At 38.1% G+C, this 26888-nt stretch overlaps 1 protein-coding gene across 2 annotated transcripts in view; it reads left to right on the top strand.

The window, feature by feature from the left end:
- The first annotated feature begins 276 nt into the window (after positions 1 to 276).
- Positions 277 to 26888, top strand: part of MDFIC2 (MyoD family inhibitor domain containing 2) — a 46356-nt gene continuing 19744 nt past the window's right edge. For both annotated transcript variants that reach the window (XM_032985651.1, XM_032985650.1), the window contains exon 1: positions 277 to 364. In XM_032985651.1, coding sequence (XP_032841542.1) covers positions 277 to 364 — 88 coding nt within the window. The remainder of the gene's footprint in view (positions 365 to 26888) is intronic.

The following is a 26888-nucleotide window of genomic DNA, read 5'->3' as shown; positions in this document are numbered from 1 at the left end:
CTATGAGCATATCACTCATTCATTTCATAATGTAATTTATAGTTACATTACAAAAGAGCCCATCTACAAACAGCAACTATGTAATATTGATAAAGCATTTAGGAACAGAACATAATTTTAACGACTCAGATATTACATAATATAAATAATCTGCAGAAAAAAAAAAAAAAGTAAGCACAATATATTATAACAGGAACCTAAACAGAGAACATATTTCTTTGTCAGAAACTTTCTTTGAAAGAATGTGACATCCCAAAATTCTTTTCTCCCCCACAGATGTCAGAAGCCAAGACAGACAAGGTAAAAATCAAACCAGCAGAAAGTTTTGAACATGACAAGCAAAATGTTTCTTGGCTGAAGGAAGGTAAGTTACATTGATGAGTTATTAGTTACTGGTTTGTGTTCAGATATATTTATCATTTATTAAAATTATTTTTTTTAAGAAAAATGCATAAGAATACCTTATAGGCTTAAATATGGCCAGTAATTTCTACCAAACAAATTTCAAAGCTTGACTTCTATGAAAAATGCTTGCACATTTACTTACGGTGCGGAAAGGCCTAAATTATGAAATTTTAAAGGAACATGAAAGTTCATTTTTCTAATATCTTTGCATTCTTGGGGAAGTTTTATTTGACTTGAACTATAAGCCACTAGGAAGTATGGATCATCCTCTTAATTCTTATGAAAAGTTTTTATTAACTCAAACTATTACTGAATTACATTAATATTAGTTTGGTTTTCTCAAACGCAAGTAAAGATCAACCCGGAAACTTTAGATTTGGCAGTGTGTTATCTTAAAATAAAGGAGCATTAGTTGTCAGCGGTTTATGAAATAGAGACTCTCTGAAGCAAAGAAGCCATAAAAACCAAGCATCAGGGACTTTTTCAGTTTTAAAGACTGAAAAATTACAGGTATGAAGTAACTCATTTGCATCAAATACTGGTATTTCAAATACTACATTCTGTTAACTGATTTCAGAAGAAATAGACATACGATTGCAAAAGTTTTCTTATTGCATATCTGTACACATAAAGAGAGAAGGTTCTTACAATATATCTCCTTCGGAAAAAATTGATTTGGCAAGTTATTACATAGCTTATTACATCTTCATGTATGTTTGTTGGTCATAAAGTCACTGTTGTATTTCACACACACACAAAAACATCATGAATTAAACAGTGTCAAAGCAGAGATTTTCAAGATGTACATGATACAAATCAAATATCCATGGTTAGGTGCAAATTATAGGTTCTAATGAGAACAGTTATATTCTAATCCTAACAAAAGTATTTGGGGAAGACTCAACAAGTGACCTCATATTTTGAAAACATTAACTAGGGAGGTATTGAGGAAAAGTCTCATTTATAGCCACTATTATGTCATCTGTAAAATGTACATCACTATTTTAAGCTCATGTAGTTAATTGTACATTAGATCCTTTAGCTGTAAGAGAGTTTGCAATAAAGTAGGCCTAAATTAGTGTCTCTGCCTTTCAGTCTTCATTGTTTATGCAGCACTTGTGCAGAATGAAAATTGCACACTCAAGCAGAGCTGACTGGCCGACATGTAGACTTTGTTTGGCTGGACACTCAAAATCCTCTGCTTGTAAGGTGTCAGCTAACTTCCGTAAAAACTCTGCAAGTGGAAGATTTGCAGTTTGTACATCACAGAGTGATACAGCGGAGTCTGATGCTACAAGACAGCATTGCACGTTAGCTTGTCAACAGCAAACACGTAACTTAATTGAGTATCTATTCCATCAGAAGATGGTAAAGCACAAGAGAATTGCAACTTGACAAAAGGGGCATAAAGGTATGGAGGACTTTAACTGGTCCATGTCTGAGCAGGATAAGACCCAGGGCACGGGCCCTGAGTCCCATACAGTTATTTATCCCCAGTCCAGACCTACTCCAGTAGCTGGGTGGCATCTCTCACACCCATACGTTGCTGACTTCATTTCACTTAATGATGCTAATCCAAAATGTTTTATTTCTCCACTTTCTAAGGAGAGACACCATTCAGAGTTTCTAGATCATTAGCAATGTTTGGATTGTTTTCTACTTGGAGGAGCTATAATTTCTTTCAGAAAGAGACAAATGTTGTCTATTGGCACCTCTCGTCTCTTAAGTGCTACAGAGCAGAACTGGGCCTTGAAGGTCTTACGTAGCAGCTGCATCAATAAATAGCTGAAATGTTTCTCATAAGGAAATAAAAAATTTCCTTAAGAATATAGACATTATTTTATCTTATCCTGAAATTTGTTTTTTAAAAGTTTTGTTATCGCTTCTTTGCTTTAAACACTTCTGTGGTACATGGTGGGTTTTTAGAATATGGTGAACCAAACTGGAGCAGAAGCTTAACTTCTATGTTTAAATGTTTTAAAAATACATCATGTATAGATTTCAGGCATTCCAATAAACAATGAATTGTGGAGAACAGACTTGTACTGTTTCCATCAGGCACAGTAAGAAGACTATATGTTCTTTTAGCATCCAGTTTTAAAGAAAAGTTATTTTTATTCATGGTTTTGTATTGATTATTTGTTCCTTCTAAAAGAAACAATCATGAACCACATAGTATCAGAAATAAACAAAAAATATAGACTAGGCTGTGGCTTTAGTATCTTTCCTAGACTTCATTTTTTTCTTAATGTTTTGCAAAGTAATATCTCATGGACTGGTAGTGTAGTGGGTCAACATCAAAATAAGTTATCTATTACTTTATTTTTGGCTTTCGATGTTAGAAGCTGATAAATCAGGTCTGAGGGAGTGGCATTTTAATCTGGCTGCCAGTTATTTATCTTACACTTTTTTTGGGAAGAAGATATCTTGCTTTTGTCTTGAAGCCTCTAAAAGCAGAAATCAAAACCTCATTCCAAGGGAAAAGTTCTTCCACAAAGAAAAACAGAAACCAAACCAGGTTTGTGAAAAGTATTATAAGAAAACATTAGAACATGCATATAGGATTGTATCTTATCATATCAGGAGAAAGAGCATAAACAGTCCTACTCGTGCCTCTACCTCTCAGTAAGTCATTTACACCCCCTGCTGCACTCACTGCCACAAATGCACCAGAAGCCTGATGGGAGTTAAAGATGACACAGGGAAAAAATACAATGTTGGACAAACCAGCACAGTCTTAGAGAGAAACATCTACCTAATCATAACCCTAGACTGTATTTTTAAAATGGGCAATGGCATATTTACCTTCTCCTTTTATTTCTTGCTTATCCTACAAGCCTTTTTTTGGTGAGGTGTTTGAGGTCCTCCACAGTGCCTAGCAGATTGTAGAACTATAATGAAATAATAATACAAATGTAAACAGAGAAGCAGACTGATAAACGTGTGCTCTAGCTTTACCGGGCTTTAAGTCCTAAAACACTTCTATACCTCCTAAGGCACGTAGCACTTAAGTCTGGATGTGGACAACATGAGAGACTCCCTGAGTGTGAATGAGGATGGTGAAATGATCACACCTATCCCAAGATGTCTCAAGGTGAAGAATATATACCAGCAATCTTTTCTGATAGTGTGGCATGTTTTTCAGGACTATTATTTCTGAAGATTACACAACAGATAAAACCTGTGTTTGGAGGGTATGCATCAGACCACCAATTGCAAAACAGCCAGAATCAGTATGAATGAGCACTGAGAAAATGCAGTTCTGTTTGACCTTAGCACTGATGAGAACTGACTCAAGTAAAGCTTGGGACATAGGAGTAAAGCCAGACAATGACTCGTATTTTGTGTAGGAGTGGAGGCAGCTATCTCTGCTTGCTTTTTCCCGTGGGGAAGAGCTCATTTGGATGGAGATAAAGAATTCCCCATGCCAACGCCTACAAAACATCAGGGCAGAGCGAAACATGGGTTCATTTGCAAATAAGCACTTGCAAAATTATCTACATTTCTGCCCTGAAAAATTAAAATAGGACTCCTCAGCACATGCATTATCCCCAATTATACACTTTTTGCCCTGACACACACAAAATGACATAAATGACAAAGTGTATAGAATATCAATATGCATGCATAAGTAAAGAACAACTAATGTAACTTAAAGTAATATTAAATAAACATCCTCTGCATTGGCCTGTGTCCCCGCCTGTTTCATGCACCCACAAGATGTGCAACAAGCAGACCATCACACCCCAAGCAAAAAACATCTCTATGGGCTCCTAATAAGCACAGTTATTAGAGGGTCCTGTGAAATCTGGAAGCTACACAAGACATGCCTTTAGAAATACAGTACCCAAGGATGAGTAACACTCCCAGGCGATGACTCAGGGATGCTCCCACCTTGCACAGCACAGCCATGACCACATTGTTGCCTCTTCCACAAGGAACTGGGGACTCTTTCCACCATGGTGGTGATTTAGTGCCAGATTAGCAGCCATCTGGTGGGAAGGGAGGTCAAAGCGGAGCTAAATTCACACCAGCCTCAGCATGTGGCTTTTGGAGTTCCTTACAAACATTTAATCTCTTGGTATCGCTTGATGATTACAGCCATATGGATACGTGGGAGCAGGCAGGAGCTTATCTGACTGACATAAAGCTGTAAAAGGTGACACTGATTTTGCACAGGGACCAGCAGTGGTCTGTTCACTATTTCTGCATGCATTACAAATGTAAAGGAAAATGTGTGAGGGCCTAATACTGCCCTCCTACGGTTTCATCCAAAACTGGCCACTGCAGCCCCGGAAAGCAGATCCAAGTTGCACAGAAATGAAATTTCATTTCAGGATATTTTCACACAAAGCCCTCCTGTTTTATGCTGCCCAGCTGTGTACACAAATTCCCTCCATATATAACTTCCAGTGAAAAGTTAATGAAATGGCTTCCTTGCTCTCCTGCCAAAAATATAACTGAAATTCTAATCTCAAGACTTTCTCCAAAATAGCCCCTTTCTGCACTGAAATTCTCATAAATCAGAAACATTTTTGTCTAAAATAAACCTGTTTTCATTGTCTTGCAAATACTAAAAAGTCTAGCCCCGATCTCTTTAGTCAGCTGCTCTAGCCAGCAGATTTTCGCTGTAGGGAGAAATTCAGCCCTGTACCGAGGGTCAGTACAAGGTCAGCACTTAAACCATAAAATAGGGCTTAAGTGGTAAATAGAGCCCCTGTTCAGGATTATATTTCACCCCTCCAAGGACTACAGTTCATATGAAAAGGGAGATTTACTCCTATCACAAACCTGGCTGTAGTGACAATATTCAAATAATACCTTACTCCAGAAGTAATCCCATTGGGTGAGACTGCACCACATTTCTTAGTGGTACATCCCAGACATCCAATACGGGAGCAGATTATTCCTAACTGCACCACACCAAAACATCTCGCAGCCTGGTCCTGGAGTTAATAGCAAAACCTTCCTATATTACAGCACTCAGAAACGCCTTTTCCCCAGCATTCTCCTCTCACTAGCTACACAGGGGCCTTAAGAGACTTTTATAAGAAGCAGTAAAGTGGGAAGGATGTAACACCATGAGACTGGTTTTGCAGAAGGTGAGTTGTCCTGGAGACACTCAGGGAGTTTCCCAGTTCTTTCACAGCCTTCCAGCTTTTTACCTAGTTTACAGGGGTTGGAGTAGACGTACAAGGCTTGTACTTTTGCTGAGATTATTCTCAGCAGAGTGTTCTGATCCAACTTACATCCCTGCATTTAGGGAGCTAAATGACATTTTTAGAATTTCTTTCTAGAAACTCAGAAGTCAATGAATACAATTTTGCATACGTGCTTGGACACTTGTTCCCTGAATTTTGCTGACTTGGGTCCAGGAGCTTTTTTCACTCTCTTCTACCAGCCTGATTTAAGTCATTGGATTGAAAAGCTTTATAAAAGACTGATAGCAAAGAAATACCTCTCAGTTTCATGTAACAGAACATGCCAAATGCTTATAAGATGAATACTGTAATCTAAGCAGACTGTTTCCAGATAAGAACACCACACACACAAGAAAAGCACATTTAAAAACTGATGACAAGGATCCCAGGGGGCTCAAATTCCTGGAAGATGCCTTGTCAGCTTCAGGACTATGACCAGATGAATTAATCAAGACAACCCTTCCTTTAAGTTGTAAAACAGCAGATTTAAAGACTCTTTTCCAGTGGACAGGGAGTATATGAAATCTGCAATGGTCCCAGCTCACCACTCCTAATTACGGTTTTATAAACTGAGCGGTCCTTGATCTTTGAACCAGAGGATCCTTGGAGATGTAAGACTTTGAATACTGCCACAAAAGTGGAATGAATGTACAGTAAAGACAGTGGTAATTCTCTGGGTGATAGGGTGAAAGTCACACTTCTATGCTGGGTATTGACTGTAAAAATGTGAGTGAATGTTTATTTAGGTTTGATTGCCTTAAGTGAATTTGTTCCACAAAGGAAGATAAAAGTCTATGTCATTCAACTGCCAATTCCAGGGAAGACCTGAAGATGTTGTTTCATTCACCCCTGGAAGTTTTCCAGACCAATTGTGTTGTCTGCTGTACTTGGGCAAAATCTACAAAATTTTGCCCTCAGTTGCGTCAGTAGAACAAAACATGTAACAACAAAATAGATACTCATTAGTTGTTGATTTTCACAGAAACATACATGTTAGAGCAGAATCCACAGATCCAAGGGCTTCCATAGTGCTTCCTACTTTAGATGGCAAACTAGTGCATGGAAAACCTTAGCCTAAGGGTCAGTGTCAAAGTGGTGAGGAATTCCACTAAAGAAACAGAGCTGCATTGGCTTGCAAAAGATTTCATTTGTCCCAGCATGTTTAAGACAGATATCTGTAACCATTTTCAGGCACCAATGTGGCAGGAGGAATGAAGCAACAGGTCTCATTTTTACCACTTCAATTCATAGAGGGAAGGGTCAGATGCCAAAGTGGTCTCCCAGCTCTAATGCAATACAAGCCAGAAAGATGCCTGTACTAACAGAATTAAGTAACCTGGATGATAAAAAATCAGTGATAATAAAAGTGATAAGTATTTCAGAAGCTTCATCATTTTTAGTATTTGACTGTGTAACCACTCCCTATTAGGGATGTTGTTGGCCTTAGATTCCAATACATGCATCACTTTCACAGAGTGGTTTTCTTCTCTTCAAGGTGGAATTGGAGCCCAATGTCAGTTTCTTTAGTCAACTTTACATTTCTGAAAGCTCAAAAAAAAAAAATTATTTGTATTCCTTCTAATCTGGAGTAGTAACGTAAATATCCTCAGTCTTACTACCAGTTTCTTCTGGAGGCAGACAGTAAGACCTTGGAATTTAGTTGAGTATTAGGTGTTTAAAATCTATGAAAAACAGACATTTCTAACCTATTAATGAGCATTTAGTTCATTTATAGAACTTAAGTCCTTGATAGAAATCCCGTCAAGACAACCACTATGCAGGCCTGAGGTACTTTTACCCTGAGCTTGAAGGCAGGATAATCATAGATGTAAGCAGTTCAGTGCCAGTTTTCAGAAGGTGTTTTACAAGCCTGAAAGATTATACTCTGATATATAAAGCCAGACTGACAGTCACATAGACTTGTAACAAAATCTTTACTATTGGACGCATCCAATGAAATATTTAGATTAACAATAATTAGATTATGAAAAAAATAGGCCTCCCCTCATCTCATTGGAGACTCACAATTATTCTCCAAAAGTTTCTAAGTACTCAAAACAAATGCAGTGAATGGGATAAATCCTGGGCATGCTGGTTGTCTATATCTTATGAAAAACTGAAAACAGTTGAGAAAAAGACCAAAAATGGAATTAGTTTAAATGTTCATTGTTAGCTGAGGTTCAAAGGAATTCTTTTTCCATCTATTTTTTAAATAAGTATTTAGAACTAAATTCAAATGGAAAGGTACTTAGACATTAAGAGTGACTGCTCTAAATGTCCAATAATAAAATACTGGACATAACCCCCCTTTATCAGAACAGCTTAGCAATTACTGAGTAGTTCTGTGACTTCAGATCTGGGCTGAGAGCACAGGATTTTATGAATCGACTCAAATTCCCACCTTCCAGAAGAAAACTCTCATACCCAGCTATCAGATACCCTATGTAATATTGTGGTTTAGAGATTCCCAAGTGTCTGTGTATGGATAGACTACTTAAAGCTCATTGCTCCAGAGAGAGAGGAAAGGACACTACAGCCCAACAGCTAGGACACCGGCGTGAAGGGAAGGAGATTGGCTCTAGTACCCGCTAGACAGTATTCATCTATTCAATAAAAAGTAGAAAACCTTTGTCAGGTTATCTCAACACACTGTTGAGAGCAAGTAGAGAGGGATTTGAGCCTGGGCCATGCCCAATCCACCAGCTGCTCTTGCCAGCAAGGATCTCACTCACATAAGTGGGAAGGGACTGGGGCACCTCCTCCTGCTCTGCCTCAGGATCAGAGGCTGGCAGAGGTGCCCAATGTAAGTGGAGTATCCACAAGTACATTGGTGTGATCCTTCCCCCCATTCCTTCCAGTAGGTTTACCTACTTTAATTCTTCTTGTGTTTTCTTCACCTCTCCCGTCATATTACTACTCCCAGTTACCCATTCCTCTGCATGTGATGTACGAGAGGTTGAATCTGGGACTCTAGTGCCTGCTGAGCAGAAGGGTATATGCAAAAATCAGGTGTTGAAGCCCTCAGTGTCAGCTGAGTTTCTTAACAGCTCCTACTACAACTGAGATTCATCTTTTTGAAGAGAATTGCACAAGGCCTCTTTACCACCTAAGAGACAGTCAAGTGTTACAAAGATCTTTGCTATACCTCTAAATTAATTTTTATTTTATAGGAGTCACACAGTCTCTTAGGGTCTCCTGATTATACAGTCTCATTCTAATTTCAGTCTTTAATCTGAATAAACATGTTAGAAAAACACAGACACAATTAACTTAATCATAAATTCAGATGGATTGTTTATTATCTGTCTACTTAACGTGCTTATGATTGCAGCAGTTAAACATGATAATGTTTTCTTCTCTCACACATAAATGAATATACACAGTACAGAAATATGTGCAGGAAGAAAAACTTCTGCCTGAATACATCAGTAGGCTCCAGAGATAGAGAAGTAGATGCACTGCTCACTGTTGTGCTCTACAGAAAAACACAAACATTTCCATGATAGTGTTGAGACATCCGAGAACTGATTACTGACAAATTATGTTCTTCTTGCTGAAATATGCCTACATGCAGTTTCAAAAGAAAGAAAATGTTATTGCAGTGAAGATGCAGATAGGAACACTACTTGGCTATACCAGAGCACCTATAATTTAAAAGCAGAGGTGTAGATTTTGGGTAAATATCACTTGAGTTCTTCAGAGTAAAATACAGGTCAAATCAATATCTTCCTACTGAAACTCATCAAACTCATTAGACATCAGATTTACAGAGAAGAGTTTTCTGCTGTGATCTTCATAAAGATAGTTGTCTTAAAAAGGGGTTAAACCCTTTTAACATGAAAATGTCTGTTCTGTTACATGCCCATGTTAACTAACACCTGTGCCAAAACACTATCACATATCCATAAATACTTGGATGACAAAATTAAAGTGGAACATGATTCTTCCTGTTCCCACAGCGTATTGAAAGCAATTACTCCAAACATGTTTTTGGTTAAATTAATGATTATTACTCAGAATTTCCTCTGTCATTAGACTAATTTTTTAATGGCCACATAGTATACTAAGATGAAGTTATATTTGGCTTTGAAATATTCAAGTTTTAGGTAAATTTAAAAATACACTACACTTTTCCCCCAAAACAAGACTCGTTTATTATCTCTCTCGCCTCACTCTTGCTTCCCAGATAAAGCAGCCCCAAACACATGTTCTTATGTATCAATAAAGCTAAATTCAGACTAGTATTTCCTATCTCTAGACTTCCTAGGGTTTCTGACTTCTGTGTGTTGACAGTCAGAGAAAGGGTCTTCAAGGTTAACTCTCTTAACCCGTGCCTCATGCTGGCTTTCTGCATGACACTCAATCTTACTAAATAGACCTTAGAAATAAGTTGAGAAGAGTCTTAGAAAAACAGAGCACATCCTCAGGTAATTACAATTTTGCAGGGCTACTTCGTGTATCAAATTTCTATTAGATGCAACTCTTTCAGCTTTCCACCTTATGAGCTGCACTCACTCTCCACGCTCATCGAATACTGAAGTAGTCAATACCAAACTAAATCACAACGTCTCTCTTGTTGATTAACAGAGGCCTAATACACTGGGCAATCCCTGCTGTTACACATATAAAAATTCTGAATTTGACTCAGACCAAGCTGAAGTTGAATGTTTTTTAAATTGTTATATAGTCACATCACCTATGTTGACTGCTAGACCTAAACTTACATTGTGACTGATAAGTCAGTCAGTATTCCTGACTGAGAAAAGTCCACATTAACAGTACATGGGCAAAGGGGTAGACAGGGGAAGATAAAAGAATGGAAACTCAAAAGTCAATCTAAGCCTCTTCATTTTCACTTTGCTTCTTCTCAACAATTTGCCTTGGATATAAACACTACCAAACCAAATAAAAATGTATGATAAACTTTTTTCTCCTGATTGAAAGAAAAAGAATTTGTGTGTTACTGGAATTTTAAATCTCTGAAATCCATGCTTATATTCCAGGAATAGGCAAGCAATAGAAGATATGGTGAGAGACAGGGGAAAAATAGTCAAAAGAATCATAGGAAAAAGCAATTATGGCACCTGCTAGTCATTCTGGTTAGACAAGCTGTGACCAAATATATTGTTCTCAGATATTTTAAATATTTACTATTTTAAAAAATACTATTGCTATTATAAAACAAGACATACTAAAAAACCTAGCATAAAGTATTTGAAATGTATATGTTTCAGCTTCCAGATAAATAACGCCTTTTTTTAAATTTTTTTCCTAGTTTATTTATGATTTAAATAAATAAACAGCCTATGATCTTCAGGAGGATATTCACTTGACTCACATTCTTGGTCCCTAACTTTATGATTAGCCCTGTTCTATCAGAGATGGTAATCACTAAGCAAAGACAGTCCAAACAGCAGCAGAAGCTTCCTCAGCTCTCGCATGGAGGGAATCACCAACAGCTGTAGAAGGACAGTATAGTCTCCATGCCTTAAAATTTTTTCATGAAAAATAAATAAAATATAAAACTAAGCAGCGGTTTTTACAGTATGACACAGCAGTATTACTTGCATTAGGCCAATTTACCACTTATGATAGCAGTAATAGCACTAAAAGCCAATAAAAGCGGTCTGTTCGTTCAGAGATTGGCTTTTATGGCTTATTCTAAATATTATCAAGTGAATCAAAAGCTGTCATTATAGTGTCTAAAAAGCCTTCGTACCTTGTAAGCAAACAGTGTGACTTTGACAAATAATCATTAATATGCCTGTGTGAGACCAGCACTAAAAGAGAAAGAAAAAGGAAAACCCAATATTTCACTTTACATAAATCATTAAGATCATTTTAGTTAAATTTCACACAAAATAAAACAGTTTTATATGTAAAATGCCATAGTTTTCCCAAGTTGTGGGCTGTTCTATTTTTTTTTTTTTTAATCTTTGAACACACTTTTTCATAAAACAAAAACTTGTCAGATAACTGAGCAATGAATGACTGAATTATAATGATATATTCTCATCAGCTTTAGGGAAACAAATAATGCACGTGTCTAGGTAGTGCCTTTTGGGCCAACATCCAACCTAACCTTCCCTTGGCTCCCATCCTGCCTGCCTGAAGACCTGACAAGCACAATGCTGCTGCTCCTCCTCTTCTTACTTCACAAGGAGGTGTGTCCCTATAGAGCTAGAAAGGTGTAATTTACATTATTTCTGTCTCTTACCTCACCGGTAACTCTTTCAAGAAGCTCAGGGGGGAAGAAACAAGGCTCTGGCAGCTCTCAGCTGCATTCCACCCACCTCCTGCCCACTTAGATTTGAACAGGAGTGTCCTGAGAGAGAACTGTGCTCTCTATTGTATAAAGGGCAGACACATTGGATATATAGTATTTCTTCTTCCCAGTATTCCTTGCTGCTGCTCAGTAATACTAGGGCAAGTCCTCTTCGAAGAGGCACAGACCAAGTCACTACCATTTGCAATTTCTAGTCTTTGAACTTCTTGAATAGCTGGAAGAGTGGGCTAAAAAGAACCTTGTGAAGTTCAACAAGGACAAGTGTAAGCTCAAAAGGAGTGAGCCCTGTGCTGCAGCAGCAAAGGAAGTCAACAAGGTGCTAGGCTGCATCAACAAGGACATCACTAGGAGAGATAAAGTGCTTATCAGACCACACCTGAAATAATGTGTTCAGTTTTGGTCCCTACTATACAGAAAAGGTGTGGACAGGCTGGGAAGGGTCCAGAGGAGGGCCACAAAAGTGATCAACAGACTGGGAAGCCTGCCATATGAGGAAAGGCTGATAGGATTGGGTTTGTTCAGCCTTGAGACGATAATGCTTTGGGTAGACCTTATCACCATATTCCAGTATTTAAAAGATAGCTACAGAGAAGGTGGGGACTCTCTTTTTACAAGGAGTCACATAGAAAAGACAAGGGGTAATGAGTACAAGTTACTCCTGGGAAGATTCTGATTTTACACAAGAAGAAAATTTTTCACAATGAGAACCATCAGCCACTAGAATAATCACCCCAGGGAAGTGGTGGCTCCCCCAACAATGGACACAAGATTCAGCTGGACAGAGTGCTGGGGCATCTTGTCTAGACCAAGCTTTTGCCAAGAAAGGTTGGATCAGATGTTCATTGATGTCCCTTTCAACATGGTATTCTATGAATGGCACTGCACAGCATGCAGTCACCAGAAACAGTTCAGGATGAAGATTTGGGCTTACCACTGGCTGCCTGAGACAACTATTACTGGCAAGGTTTCAGTGATTTACATGTAACTTCCTGAAGTGGTTGAGTTTGGGAAAGGATGGAGGCAAAGAGACAGGAGAAAACACCTTTGTTCCTACACTTGTACTGTCACATCATGGTGTCTAACATTGCTTCTTCATGCTCTAAACTGATGAACCTCAGATGCATTACTCAGGGGTCACACGTCCCACAGCTAGCTAGCCTTGCTGGCTCTATAGAAGGGCCCTCATCTGTTCCAGATCCCTGTGGGTAGACATTACCTGGGCTATCTGGAAATGGGGTAAGATGGACAAGGTGGAAACACAGCAGGAGCTTCGGGACATCACATGGGATGGGACATCACACATGTGGGAAGGGTGAGCACAACAGCACATAAGAGGTCAGGTACTGGGAAGAATGGGCATGGATTGTACAACAGCTCTGACTATATAGTCAAGGCTTTTCTCAATTAAAATATCTTAACTGTCCAAATTCTAACTGGACCAACAGTAAACTCTTAGCTGCATACACACTGTGTGCCCCTTCTGTCCATAGAAAAACTTTTCAGTGCAATGTCAACAAGAGGATTTGAGAGCCCTAATTCTCAGCATCCTACAAAGAGTCAGGCCTTATGTCTGATGGCCACAGCACTTCCTCAGCCCTCAAGCAAGTCGGTGCCATGCTGGCAAACATCCAGGCTCTGGACTCTAGACCAGGGTATGCAACCATGGCAAGAGCCTGGGACAAACTAAGTGCCTTGAGCCAGGCATGGCTGCCTGTCAAGTCTCATGCATTGAGTACAAGCCTTGGGCAGTTAGCTCAAGCATTCATGATTCCACAGCAAGTGCTGTGTCTTGGGGAGTTTCCTTGCCTACTGCTATTTACAGTTTTTGGGGCCCCACTGGAATGGCAAGCTGGTGTGCTTGCAGTTGACAGCATTATGTGATACACTGTGCAGCTGCATGGAGCACATGGGCTAACAGAAACACGCAGTGCTGCACTGCCAGGGGAATTATTCCCCCAGCATGGCTGTTTAAGGGCCACGTGCATCTTGCAGGCAATTTATGTGAGCAGAAAACCAACAGACCTCCCATTCTAAGCTTCTAATTTCTAAGGCTATTTTTTTCCATAGATTAAAGAACTTTCCAGAAACACTACATTAACAGTGAGATAGAAAGATCCCAGGTATAAACTGATACAACCGGGTTTTGCCTAAGGTACCTTAAAGCATGGTAGGAAACCTGTTAAGATCCTCTACATGCTTGCATTTATCCAAGAAACAGTGTATATAATTCTATATAGAATAGGATTCTATATAGAATAGAACAGAATTCTGTATAATAGAGCTGGTTCCCTAAAATGCTCCCACTGAATTATGGTTTTGATTATTTCAACTCAAGGAGTGAAAGAGTAGGTAAGAATTGTTTATCTACTCAAAAAGGACTTTGGTCTATCTGAACCTTCTCTTTCAGGCAGTATCTAGCAACTACCAAGCTCCCTTCCAGATGCAGTATGCAAACTGAGCATCTGCTTTTCTGTGCCCAGACATAAGCTAGTTCAACAGAGGGTCAACAATCAAGACCTAGAGAACATAAGCTGCTCATTTGAATTAATAATGCCAGTGTTACTCTTCCATTTCCACCAACAGTATTTGGCAGTACTGATTTCAGTCTCAAGCATTCTTATAAAATGGTAAGAAAAGATTTTATTGCACAAAGGTTTGAGTGGTTTGGCCTGTTTACTTTTCATGTCATGAGTCTGCAATACAAGTATTCATCACATACCATTTTCCTGTATTATTTTTCCCAAGGGTTCAATCCCCCAATACTTTAGCCCCACCTTCATCTCTATCACACACAAGTTCTCTATTATTGCTGAAGAAAATCAGAGCACAGGACTCCACAAATTGCTGTGCAACCTGAAACAACCTATGCAACACTGACAAAAAGCAAACATTGGATAAAATTCTTTTGACTGGGATTTCAATAGCAAAGTCACTAGAATTACTCATATGCTTGAAGTTAGGCTTGTGCTTAGGCATGTTGCTGAATCTGCTTCTGATAGAAAGATGAAGACTGCCTTGGCCTAGATTAGAGGCCACACCATGGGTATAGAGTGTTGCCCTGTTTCTAATTGCTAGTATAGCCAAGAAACTGGATCCTTCCCTCCACTCAAGAGACCACCTGCAGAAATAGTTTTCCCTGCAAACTTAACACAAGAGCCCAAAACTTGGTTTTAATATAATACATATTTTCCATTCCCCCCCCCCTCTAACGAGTTGCATTGATATTTTTACCTGCATGTACTGTGTTTTGTTAATGGGAAATGTTTCAAACACTATGTGGTAATGGACTGTGGGATATGGGATTATATATTTATTAATCTCAAGAGCACTGTGTAGACTGTACCAGTAAGTTACAAGCAAGCTGGTAGAACAGGGTTTGAATTCTGGCAAGAGCTATCTACCAAGGTTGCCTGTTAAGCTGCATTTGGCTCTGCTTTAAAACTTTATGCTGAGATATAGTTACTTTGGTCAACTGTGCTACAAACAGGCTGCACTGAGCTCTGGGTCAGTCACGTCAAAACTAGGGTGATCCGGTGGCCAAGGAGATTGCTTTGAGCACTGTGGTCTGTTGCATCATATAGAAAACATTGCTATATCCACAGATAACAGCAAAAAGATGTTAGTCATGGTGTGCTTCCATTGACAGAAAAAAAGCTCTCTCTGCCCACAGAGATTGTATTTATACACACTGATGTCTAAATCTATCTGTATGTGAGTTTATAGAAGCATGTTATAGTCAAATACACCCTCACCTTCTCTCCTGCCACAATAGGTCAGCCTACATTTTTCAATGTGGTGGCTTTTACAGAAATGAAAGGCATTTTTTTGCGCAACTGAAAGACTGTCATTTTAAGATGAAAAAGCCTGCTTTACACCCTGAGGGAAAGTTGGAGAAAGTTTCATGGATTTGTCCTTTGTAATATTCTGGTTTGTCTGCATCAAGAGGAGGAAATAAAAACTAATGGAAAGAGACATTTCTTCTTGGATCAAAACTGAATACTTCCAAGAATGCATACTCAGACTGTACTCCTGAATACTTAGAAGAAACAACTGCTAGGTCAAATGACTCACAAAGTCCAGCTCCACTCAGGCACTTTATATTTATTATTCCTAATCAGGTAAAAAAGATTATGAGAAATTTTTACTTTTCATTTGACTCTCAAATCCTTTTCAGCCGTTAAGCACTAAAACAGCCTATTTGCTCCATGAAGGTGATTAATAGGAGTGGAGGTGAAGCAATTACTTAGAACTGTGAAATTAATTCTTTCCTAGATTTGGACATTAGGACGCGAACATTCCGTACAGCAAGCCAAGTGAAAGATCAACCCATAACCTTTTTAAACTTCAGAACAATTCAGATCCCAACCTTGCAGGCTTGTTTCATCTTCCCCTCTGTCACCACTTATCTTGAGGAACTGAAGCATCCTACATATTGAGACAGTAACAAAGTAAAATTTATTACCCAGTGCTAAATTAGGTATACATTAGATATACGTATTACTTAGATACTCTAAATATCTAGTGTTCTGGGTAACTGAGACCCTTGACTGCAGTTGCCAGTGCCCAGAACTTCTTCATGAAGATGAACTTTGCCTGTTTCCAAGAAATAAATAATTGTAGCATCCAAAATTAGTAGCTGTAGATGAAGTAAAGATCACAAAGGACTGCCACTGATTTTAATGACAGAAAGGTTGAGCCCTTGATAAAAATGCCAGTGCTGAATTATTAGAATCTGACTTTCCCTGATTCTCAGTCTCATTTTCTAGTATTTGTTTTATTACTCTTCGAAGTTGCTTCCAAAATAACCAAGTGGCAGAAACTTCTTTTTTGGGCTGTGATAATCTAGTTCATATGATGCCAGTCTGTTCAAAATCTTCCATTTAATTTTATGAGCTCTGGACTGTGATCCTAGGATTGTTTTTAAAACAACTAAACTTTTCCTCCAGAAAATACGCTTTTGAGACAGCAGATGTTGATAGCCTTGTACGTAAGTCTTAAGAGGTCTCTTTCCAGGACTGGCCACACTGACCTCCTTGTCTCATAGGTGTCCCACTGGAATGCAGGTTGCGTGTAAAATTAGAATTGGATCCTGTAAGTACCTCTGAATCCTTGATTCCCTCTGACTGCCAGGGAAGTGACAGTAGTTGTCATCAGCCAGGTAAAACACTGGAGTTACTGACATGGAACTTGTCTTGGAATGTATGTCAATTTATCCTAAAGTTATTTAGACAGCTGATTTTCAACTATTTTCTTCACCTACATTGTCCGTAATGTACATCATAAAAATATTTGCCCTTCGGTGAAGACTACCTAAAATATGGCTGGATAAGAAGCCTATTTGCTTTGTCTAAATACTACAAACTCTCCCATATCCAATGACTATTGGAATCATTGTGTGATCTTTTTAGCTTCTAATACATATTAATTTGTAATATACAAAACCATTCAAATAAATAATTGTACAGACTGAATAAAAAAGCAATTTAAACTTTCCTCCCCTCCCCCCCCGGTAACTGGAGACACTTTTTACAAATAGTTCTTTTAAGTAGTCTTAATAGTATCTCTTTAATATTGCCATTAAAATTCACCAGAGTTCAAGAGCAGAGCAAATTTACATCTGTTAAAATAATGGAATTGACACTGATATTACATCATTGCTATTTTAAATAATCATTCTTCATAATTCTAACCTACTTGCTTTAAGTTGCAAATAAAGGGCTTGTTTCTACTTTCAAAGTCAATGGCAAAACTCCCTTTGGCTTTCAGGGAGCAGCACCTAGCTTTAAAGACGAGGGCCTCTGGTGATATGTGCTGGGGTTTGACTGCATTCACTAATGCAGCAAAGAATAAACCATTCTGAAGTCAAAATTACCAAGGACGGTTCTATGAGCTCCAATCAGACAGGATAATTGTACTGGACTAGCCTGTTCCAAAAAATCACAAAACTCTATAGACTATTCTGAATTCCAAGGTAGTTACAGTTCTTCTGCTTAGTTTCACAAGAAAGCAACATTTTATATAGGTGTTTTTGCGATTTTAGCGCAATTTTGTGGTTTTCCTTTCTTATTATGTCAGGAGACACAGTTTGAAGAGAAGCATAATGGCAACCCTCACAAATTCACCTTCTCTTGGGAGAACATTAGAAGTTTCACTGAAATTACATAAGTGTTCTTCTACAAAGAATTCAAACTGAACCTAAAGGAATTAAAAAGATACACTACACACAGCTGGAAAGCCACCTATAAAGTGAATCAATGTAGTCCTCTCCCTTATTACAGAATAAAAGGATTTTTAAGCAAGGATTTTTAAGAAATGCAGAGAATAAAGGTTATCACTAAGACTATTTAAAATACTGGAGAAAAATAGGATTTTTACTACCTGTTTAACACTCTAAAAAAAACCAAAATTTGGTACCTGTCTAGTCCTAGGCTGTCTTTGTGTTCTTCAGAAAAAAAAAAAAAAAGGAAAAATCCACGTCCACACCACAATTTATTATATGTAAAATTATCATGATTCAGCTACCTACATAGGCCTCAAGTTTTCAGGGACAGGAACATTTCAACTGTATCTGCACTGAGCTTTTAGTCTGACAGATTTCTGGCGATGGCAGAAATCACCAGTCACTGCAGTTAACTTTCTACTATTTTGAACATTTACTGGACAATAACCACCAGCTGAGTCTTAACCATAATTTTGCACTGCAGTATAGGACCTGTTAGATGTTATCTGGGAGCCAGAGAACTTTATTAGCACTGTCATAAAGCTAAAACAGAATCAATCCCTTGTTCTATCATCAACACTGCCCATTATAAATATCTATCAAACCTTAGCAAATTTAAGTCCTAACTGAAATGGCCATTGCCTCAGTGTCTTTAAGAGCAATTTGGTTTAAAAAACCCCACATAAGAGAACAAATTGTGAGCTGTTACTGTGAAGAAAAGTATAAACAGCACCACCAAGACAAGGGAAGAAACAAATTATTCCAGAAAAATCAAGTTTTGATGAACCTGCAGTGCTTATTACTTTAATCTACTTGGAATTACTTACCCCATTACATGTCTTTCCCCTTTCACAGCAGGACACTTGCCCTTATGCTTATTTGGGAAAAGAAAAAAAAAATGTAGCTCGGGTAGTAGGGAAATATCTTCCAAGCAAGGATGACTGGGCAATGCTCTGCCTCAGGAAGCATTTCAGGCACTGTCGTTTGATTGTGTCTAAGAAGAAATGAGAGGGAAAACACCTAAGGGATTAGCCTACAGAGATTTTTATGTCATGCAGGCTGGGACTAGCTGAACTAGGAGGTCCTTTCCAGATGCATCATCTGTAATTCTTTTTGGCACCATTCCTTGGCTTTAAAATATGCCGCCTTCCCCTATGCCAATGGCACTAACATAACATGACGTCTAGTGCAACTCAGCCTTCAGGATACTCTTGAATCACACAGCAAACCAGTGCTATGCAATTAAGTTACAAACACAGCTTTTTGTAAACAATCTGCTTTTTTTGTGACTTTCCAACCATGCTAACAGGTGGAAACAGCATACACCTCACATGGAGGACCAGTTGTTGGCACAACATTTCATCACTGGGGGAAGGAGTAATATTCAAATATGTGTGTCTATCCCTATCTAATCAAACATATATATATAATTATAGAGACTATATTTATATTATAAATATATAGTCTTGATTCTTCATGCCAACTCTATTCTTTTCTAACTAAAATTTGCTTATCTGAAGACTTCACGTAGCTGCAGAAATTTTCATGGGAAGAAATATGTTCTCATGTCATCTATTTTTGGCTTTCCATGCCGTGACAACGGAGGCTGGCCTGGAGTTTCTATATATGAATGCTTCTCAGGTAGCAGAACAGCTACTGCAGATTGCCTGGCACCTGCTCGAGGATGAGGTGAACAGAAAGTAAAGAAAAGTATTTTTGTTTCGTCAAGAACATGTTGGCCAAGCCATATTTGTAGAAGATAAAAACTGAGGAAAGTGTAAACCAATGGGGAATGGAGTCTTTTAATATTTTGGGAGCATGAAATGGTGAAATCAGAGTTCTGAACTTGAACAGGTTTAAGATGGAATAGAACATAAAGGGCAGGTGCTGGAGAGAAATATCCTTTTCAGGATAAGTATTTTCAAAAGCTGGTAGTCACATTTTGTTAATTCCAATCTTATTTTAATGAAGTAACTTCTGAAAAGGGAATATAAAAATATGGAACCTGAGTACCAATAGAAGCATATTGTAAGTATGATACATCGAAGTCTACCACTGCTGGGCTAAGAAAAAAAACTAACGCACTTAAAATCATCATCTTTTATTTTCTAATATATTTTTTTGGAAGACCTGACTTTTTTTAATAGAGTAGCTATTCAGAGAAAGTAATTATAATTTGATTTTTAAGGGCCTGGATTTTTTCTTACATGTATCATTTTAACTCAGGAGTAATCTCATTCAAGCAAATGAGATGAGGTTGGTGTGAACAAATTTAAACGTGATCAGAAGCTCACCCCAAGATATTTATGGATAGAGTGAGTCATTCTTGTTCTGGTTGGATGATTACATCAGTGGAGAATTAGTCTATCATCATGCAGGGCCTGATATTCCTTTCTCTTACATCACCACACAACAGGAAACATTGTGTGGAGTTCACCAATATTTCACTAGCCTAAAACCAACAAGATGGAAGAACTGAGCCCACATCCCTGTTCCCTTATACTAGTTGTGTATTGACTGCGAAGAAATTGTCCCCATTTAAATCTGCAGATCTTCTGGTCTTTCTTCCTTTGTTTACCTACTAAAACTTTCATATAAGTTGTTTTAAGATCTGTTTCTCATTTAAGGTATTAAGTAACTGTGGTCATAAGAGAGCATATGTTCTTTTTCTGGCATCACATTCAAGTAGTAATTTTTTCCATTGGTCTCCAGTGACATATCTACAGAGATGGTAAGGAGAAATTGAATAGATAACGTAATTTTAACTACTCAAACTCCCTCTACACCAAATGAAGTTCTGTGAGAAATCTTTAACAGTCCAAATCTCTGAGCATTTTGCAACAATTTCTGTGTCAAAGTAAAACAACTATGCCAGACCCAACAGTATCATTCCCTTTTTGGGCACACATTGGGTTTGGTAGCGCTAGAACATGTGATCCATCCATCTTATCTCTAAGAATAGGCAATACCAACTATTCAAGAAGCCAGCTCAGGAAGTGTTGTGGTGGGCTGCTGTGAGTATCTAAAATAGATTATGAGAAGAGAAAAAAATGGTTGGAAAGCCTTCAGCAACTGTTGGAGTTCCTGAGAAGTTTTCCCTCATGGCAATGACTTTAAGGCTAGAGGCAGAAAACCAAAATGGCAGCCTACAAATTCCCCAGACACCAGGTGTTTACCAGAAAAATCTGTTCCCCAGCCACACGTTGTCCCTGTTCTCAATAGTTTCCATGGGCATTTTCCCCTATACCAGACATGAGACGGTCTGCCTTCCCAGTACATCTGTGCACTTCTCAATTCTGAGAAATGGGGAGGATTAAAACCACCTTTGAAGTGCAGAAAACTGAGTGTAGCTGCTTCTTGGAGCCAGCTCAGCAACCCTAGAAACTGAGAACCACAATGATGTTTTACACCAGCTTCTTCATGCTATAGGCAACTAGAGCATCACGTTTTGCTGCTATCCTGTCTCTGGCCAGCCAGTGGTCCACCAAGGACACTGGAGAACAATAGATTGAAACCATTTCCAGCACAGTTTTCCTCAAGATATTTAAGCACCAAGCATTGCAGGTATCATTGTTTCATATTCATGTTATACTTTGCTAACACCATGTAGAGTTTCTCTGCATTAAGTGGTGTATTTTATCTTTTCCCACAAGTGAGAGACATCTGCACCATAACTTATCCTATGGACAGGTCTTTTTATATCTAAATCCCAAGATTTTTTTGGGGAAAAAAAGAGAAGATTATGTATGTTTATTCAGAAATTAGAGATTAATAATTTTGAAAGTAATTTACAAATAGCAATTGGCCTCTGCAATGAAGGTCAGAAGAAAAAGGACACATTAGCAATTGAATATCTTCCCTCCCTTTAAAGTTTTAATATGGCATACCTGCTAATAATGGGAAATATCCTTCTTCAAGAGTCGCATTTTCAAAAATTGGTAGGATCCTTTTGCTAATTCTAATCTTCTTTTAATAAAATAATTTGTTAAAAAGGATTATAAAAGAGCATGGAAATGGAATGCCAATAGAAATGTACTGCCTATACAATAAATAGTTAATGTATTTTCTAAATGAATGATTTAAAATAGCTATTAAAGTAAAGAGAATGAGCTTATGTTTCTAGTAATGACTTCTCTGCCTCAGAATGAAATCTGTAAATCCCTGATTGCAATTTCACATCCCAAAAGAACAAGCAGTCCTGGGACTGATGCTTACTGCCTTTATCATTAATACTAGCATACCACATATGTGATTTTTATATCACTGGTTTGAATATTTAGATTTATACTTGTGTGTGCTTTATATTTTAAATCTCATACAGCTATTCTGTCACAGAAATAAAGCTCTCCAACAAGGCTTTTTTGTATGTACATGCATACATGTATACACAGACTTTCAATATAACTACAATTTTATTCATAAGAGTGCATAATGATTCAGGCTGTGATTGTTAATAAAAATGCATTTCTAACCATCAAATTTGAGTCTATTATTCTAAGTTAATTGCATTTGCCCTAAAGAGACTTGCGACTGGCTGTCAGCCTATTTGTGTCAGTTCCATTTTATTCATCAGTCAATCTTGTCTCTTCTTTTTCCACATCCCATATATTGATCAAATAGATTTGTTAGCATGCCTCTGCAGCTTTAAAAAAGTTTGTTATTTGTCACGTTTATTTGATTACTATATTAGTTTATGTGTTATCTTAATTGTTATTTCAATATAAAATAAACGCCCCTTGGTAGTCCCACAAGATTCCCTTTAAATATAATCCATATAATAAGTTAGTGGATGGAGTGAATGTGGTAAGAAAATAAACACATTAAACCTATTTTAAAAGGTGGTATTAATCAGCAGCAGTATTGTACTTGATCCAAAAGACAGGAATAGAAGTAAGTACAGTGTGAAACAATTTTGATAAACATCAGTGCCGTATCATTGCATATTATACTATGTATAAAATACTTCAAGAAAAAGATGTGTGATATAAAATAAACGGAGGTCATATCTGGAAGAGTGGGTTTTGTGGTTAAGAGTGAAATGGAACGATATTATATATGGCTTTAGACACTAAAAATTATACTAGGCAGGCTGCAAGCAAAGGCAGGTGGAAATGATGTTACAGGGGGCCAATTTTTTGATAGGGAGAGGAAAAACAGTTTTTAGGAAGGTATTTACTGGAGCAAAAGTTAAACATCTAAGCAGGTAGCTTCTTACTCTGTAAAGATATGATACACTGTTTACTGAAATAAATAAGAGCTTACATAGATTTAAAAAATGAAGCAGCATCTTGTGCACAGTAGTTATTCAGTCATCATAATGACTTCACAGAAACACAAATTTTACCTCGATGTTCTCAAAGGGGAAGGTCATGTAACCAGTTTTTCCAAACTAATGTCTCAGGAACCTACCTCCAACTCCGTCATTACCAGCAAGGCTACATAAGCCTGGCTCCTTGCTTAACATTGAATCTGGGATCTCCACAGTTGGTACCTGAGCTTACATAGTGTCAGAAATAAGTACTGTGGGAAATCATCAATTACATGCTTACCATCTCAAAAAAAAATTATATGAGAAATCCATATGTTTAAGATTGCTCATTACATGGAAGCAATGATTTAATAAAATTTTTAGGAAACAACATCTTTACCGGTACTTAAGCACATTGACCAACCCCCATAGCTTTCTGAAATTGAAATGTGAAATTACCAAAGTTTTCCAACTTTCTTGTGAAAAGCTAAATTCTTTAACTTTTGATTTGCATTAGTCTTTGTATTATCTAACTTTAGCCACCTAGAAGTTTGTTTTCTGGTCCGGATAATTATCTATATATTTTCTGTAACCAACTGCAGGCAACAGGGACAAAACGAGTCTTCCAAAGAGCAATTAGTCTTTGCTTAGACTCTTCTATCAAGATGGGATGACTTGCCAGCAGCATGGCCTTGTGTATTCCGCTGATTATTGTAAGATTTTAAGCCAGACTGAACATCTATCATACCAGCTGCAGCTTGGTACGTTGAACACCACCCTAAGGGGGACCCATCTCATTATAGCAGGAGCATTTTTAAACACCTGTGCCTAGCTGTGGACAGTTGAAATGTCCAACTCAGATTATTGTTTTTCATCTGGAACCTCTTTAACAGTATTTCATACTAAGCAACCATGCTAAAGCTTCAGATGCCCTACAATAAAACTCAAATTTGCCACTGTCCTAGAGCAGTTCACAACACTCCTGTGATTCAGAAGCATGCGGCATGATGATAGTTTCAAGCTAAACTGTCATGGCCAGCTAGTATGGAATATAAACAGGAACAGATGAGAATAATACAGCCTCAACATTTGAGACAACAAAGAAAGAGTGAAATGATTGCTACATAAAAGACATTTCAAAGACCTCCCAGAAAAGCAAGCATAAAAATCCCCAATAAAAAGGCTCAGCAAGAAAGCTGTCACACCCCCTAATCCTCAGCAGACTTTAACAAGATGTTCGCATGAGCCAGAGATTGTCTCCTTCCCCAGAACACAAAAGGCACAGAAAACAATACTGTCTAGCATAGGATTAGGAGGCAAGAGATAGATAAAAAGGATTCCTTAACCTTACAATTAGAAATCCCAACTATCTAGCCAAAAGGATAATCGGAAACAGACTGCAAACCTGTGTCACAATAATTGCTGCATCTTTCTTTACTCTTTGAAAACTGATATATTTTCTGAAGATTATTTTTCATTTATTGCCACCCCAATAAAGGTTTTGATGGCCACTTCACTACAAGACCACTGCTACTACCAAACCACAATTCAGCACACATGACAATAGCCTTATTTCCCATTCTTTATATTTCCACCACCTCCAACTAAGCAAGAATTAGATTACTAAAGCTGATACAAACCTCCCAGTAAATTGTACAACTAAAAGCAAAATTATTTGTAATCAGTAGTCTTCTAACAAATAGTCAGCTTAATATTCCCTAAACCAGACACATACACAGATTCTTCATGCCAAACATGGCATAAGAATGTGCTCTGATTAAAAAGGAAACAACTTAGTTGTTATAACAAGCATCTTTAGCTTTATCTGGTATAACTAATGCCTTTAAACAGAAGGCAAGGTACTGCAAGAGTAGAAAACAGACTTGAAGCTGGAGGAAACCTACAGGCAGAAAAGAAACTACAGTCTCCAATGTTTGACCCGCCTGCTGTAGCTAACTAGTGACCATAAGGTGCAATAGCTGTAGGAAGCTTGCTGCTTAAAAATTTAAGACTCTTTCTGAAGTTCAACAAGGCAACCAGAAAACATTGGCAATTGCATTTACAGAGCGTATATTAACTTACAGACATGGCTTCAGCACCCAATCATATATGATGAGGATCTATAAACATCCCTGCTTTGTAGGGGATTATTTGAGGTACACAAGAATTCAATGGTTAGTGCAAGGACTCATTGAGGGACAGCAAGGATTTAAGTCACTGTCTCCAATGGGCTGTTGATGTTGCTAGCCTTTCCCAGTCTTCCTAGTACCACCAGGAAAGGAAAAGTCAAGCATTTTTTTTTTTCCTTCAGGTAGAGCACACTTGCAAACTATCATTCTGTGCTCTTGTGATCCTACTGCCTACTGGACCTTAAATCTCCTGACTTGAGCTAAGGTTAGGTGGGCTTGTTCTGTACAAGCTAGACGCTACCTCAGAGCTGCCTCATATACTGTGGCAGATGAAATAATCCCTCTAAGTAAACTACTTTAAAACACTTAGAAACAGGTTGGCAGAGATGCAACCTTAACCATTGTCATTTGTTATGGAAAGACGTAAACAAATCACACTTCCCAGAAGAATCATGGTTTGAAATAAACACACAGAAAAAGGCATACATTTCTTATCTTTTTAGTAAAGCTTAAAGAGAGGCTAAAGCTTGGCTTACACATTCTTGTAAAAGAACAGGGAGAAAAGCTAACTAAGGATTTCTGAGTAAACTTCTTGGGCCCCAGTGCAGATGAGAGCAAGTAATTCACTATGTATGTCCCCGAATCACATAACTAGCAGCGTACCAGACAGAGAAATACAGGATGGAAAACATTGCAGGATAGTGTGGTCTGCATGGTGGCGTAAGGAAATTAAGCTCTTCTCAGCCACACATTTCCCCAGGGACTCCAGATCTTGCTCGTGACAGCGTCAGAGACTCAATAACCATCACCTGTAAGCATGCTTGTCCCCACGCCATGAGGAGCTTTGCTTCTGTCCTGTGGAAAGCTCGGCTATGCTTAATTCAAGAGCCTGGGAATAGGCCCATGGCACCCTGTCATCTCAAAATTATTTCCAGACTGTATTTTCCTCATTTTGTGAGAAAGCAAAGTTCTGTTTGCCACTATTACAAGCACAACTTGACATTTACAAGGTAAGCTAGCATTTTTCATTCAGATCCAGATTTACCAAAAAAAACGTAGAATGTTATTTCTTTAAGTGACCCCTGTGTGGCACAAAATCCGCCATCCAGTGGGATCCACTGCCAATTTAGATAAGACCTATGGCTTCCCCTCGCAACTGAGGAGAAATGCCTACAAACACCATGAAGTTTTCTGCTTTGCCATTGTTACTGATTTTGAGATACTCTGATACCATGGTGGTGAAAGGCAGTGCAAAACCCCGAGGTACCTAAAAGCACAGGAAGCACTGCCATGCCGACACAGAAAAATAAAGATGGGTGAGCTAAACTTGAACATCCACTGTATCCTAAAGTCATGGTTCAGAAAAGTAGACCACATATTACAGTGGCTATGTTTAATA

This window comes from Tyto alba, unplaced genomic scaffold (assembly GCF_018691265.1).
Source record: "Tyto alba isolate M040663 unplaced genomic scaffold, T.alba_DEE_v4.0 Super-Scaffold_3, whole genome shotgun sequence".
In the NCBI taxonomy this organism is placed as follows: Eukaryota; Metazoa; Chordata; class Aves; order Strigiformes; family Tytonidae; genus Tyto; species Tyto alba.
The sequence above is the reverse complement of the archived record's forward strand: the minus strand, read 5'-3'. Positions and strand labels throughout refer to the sequence as shown.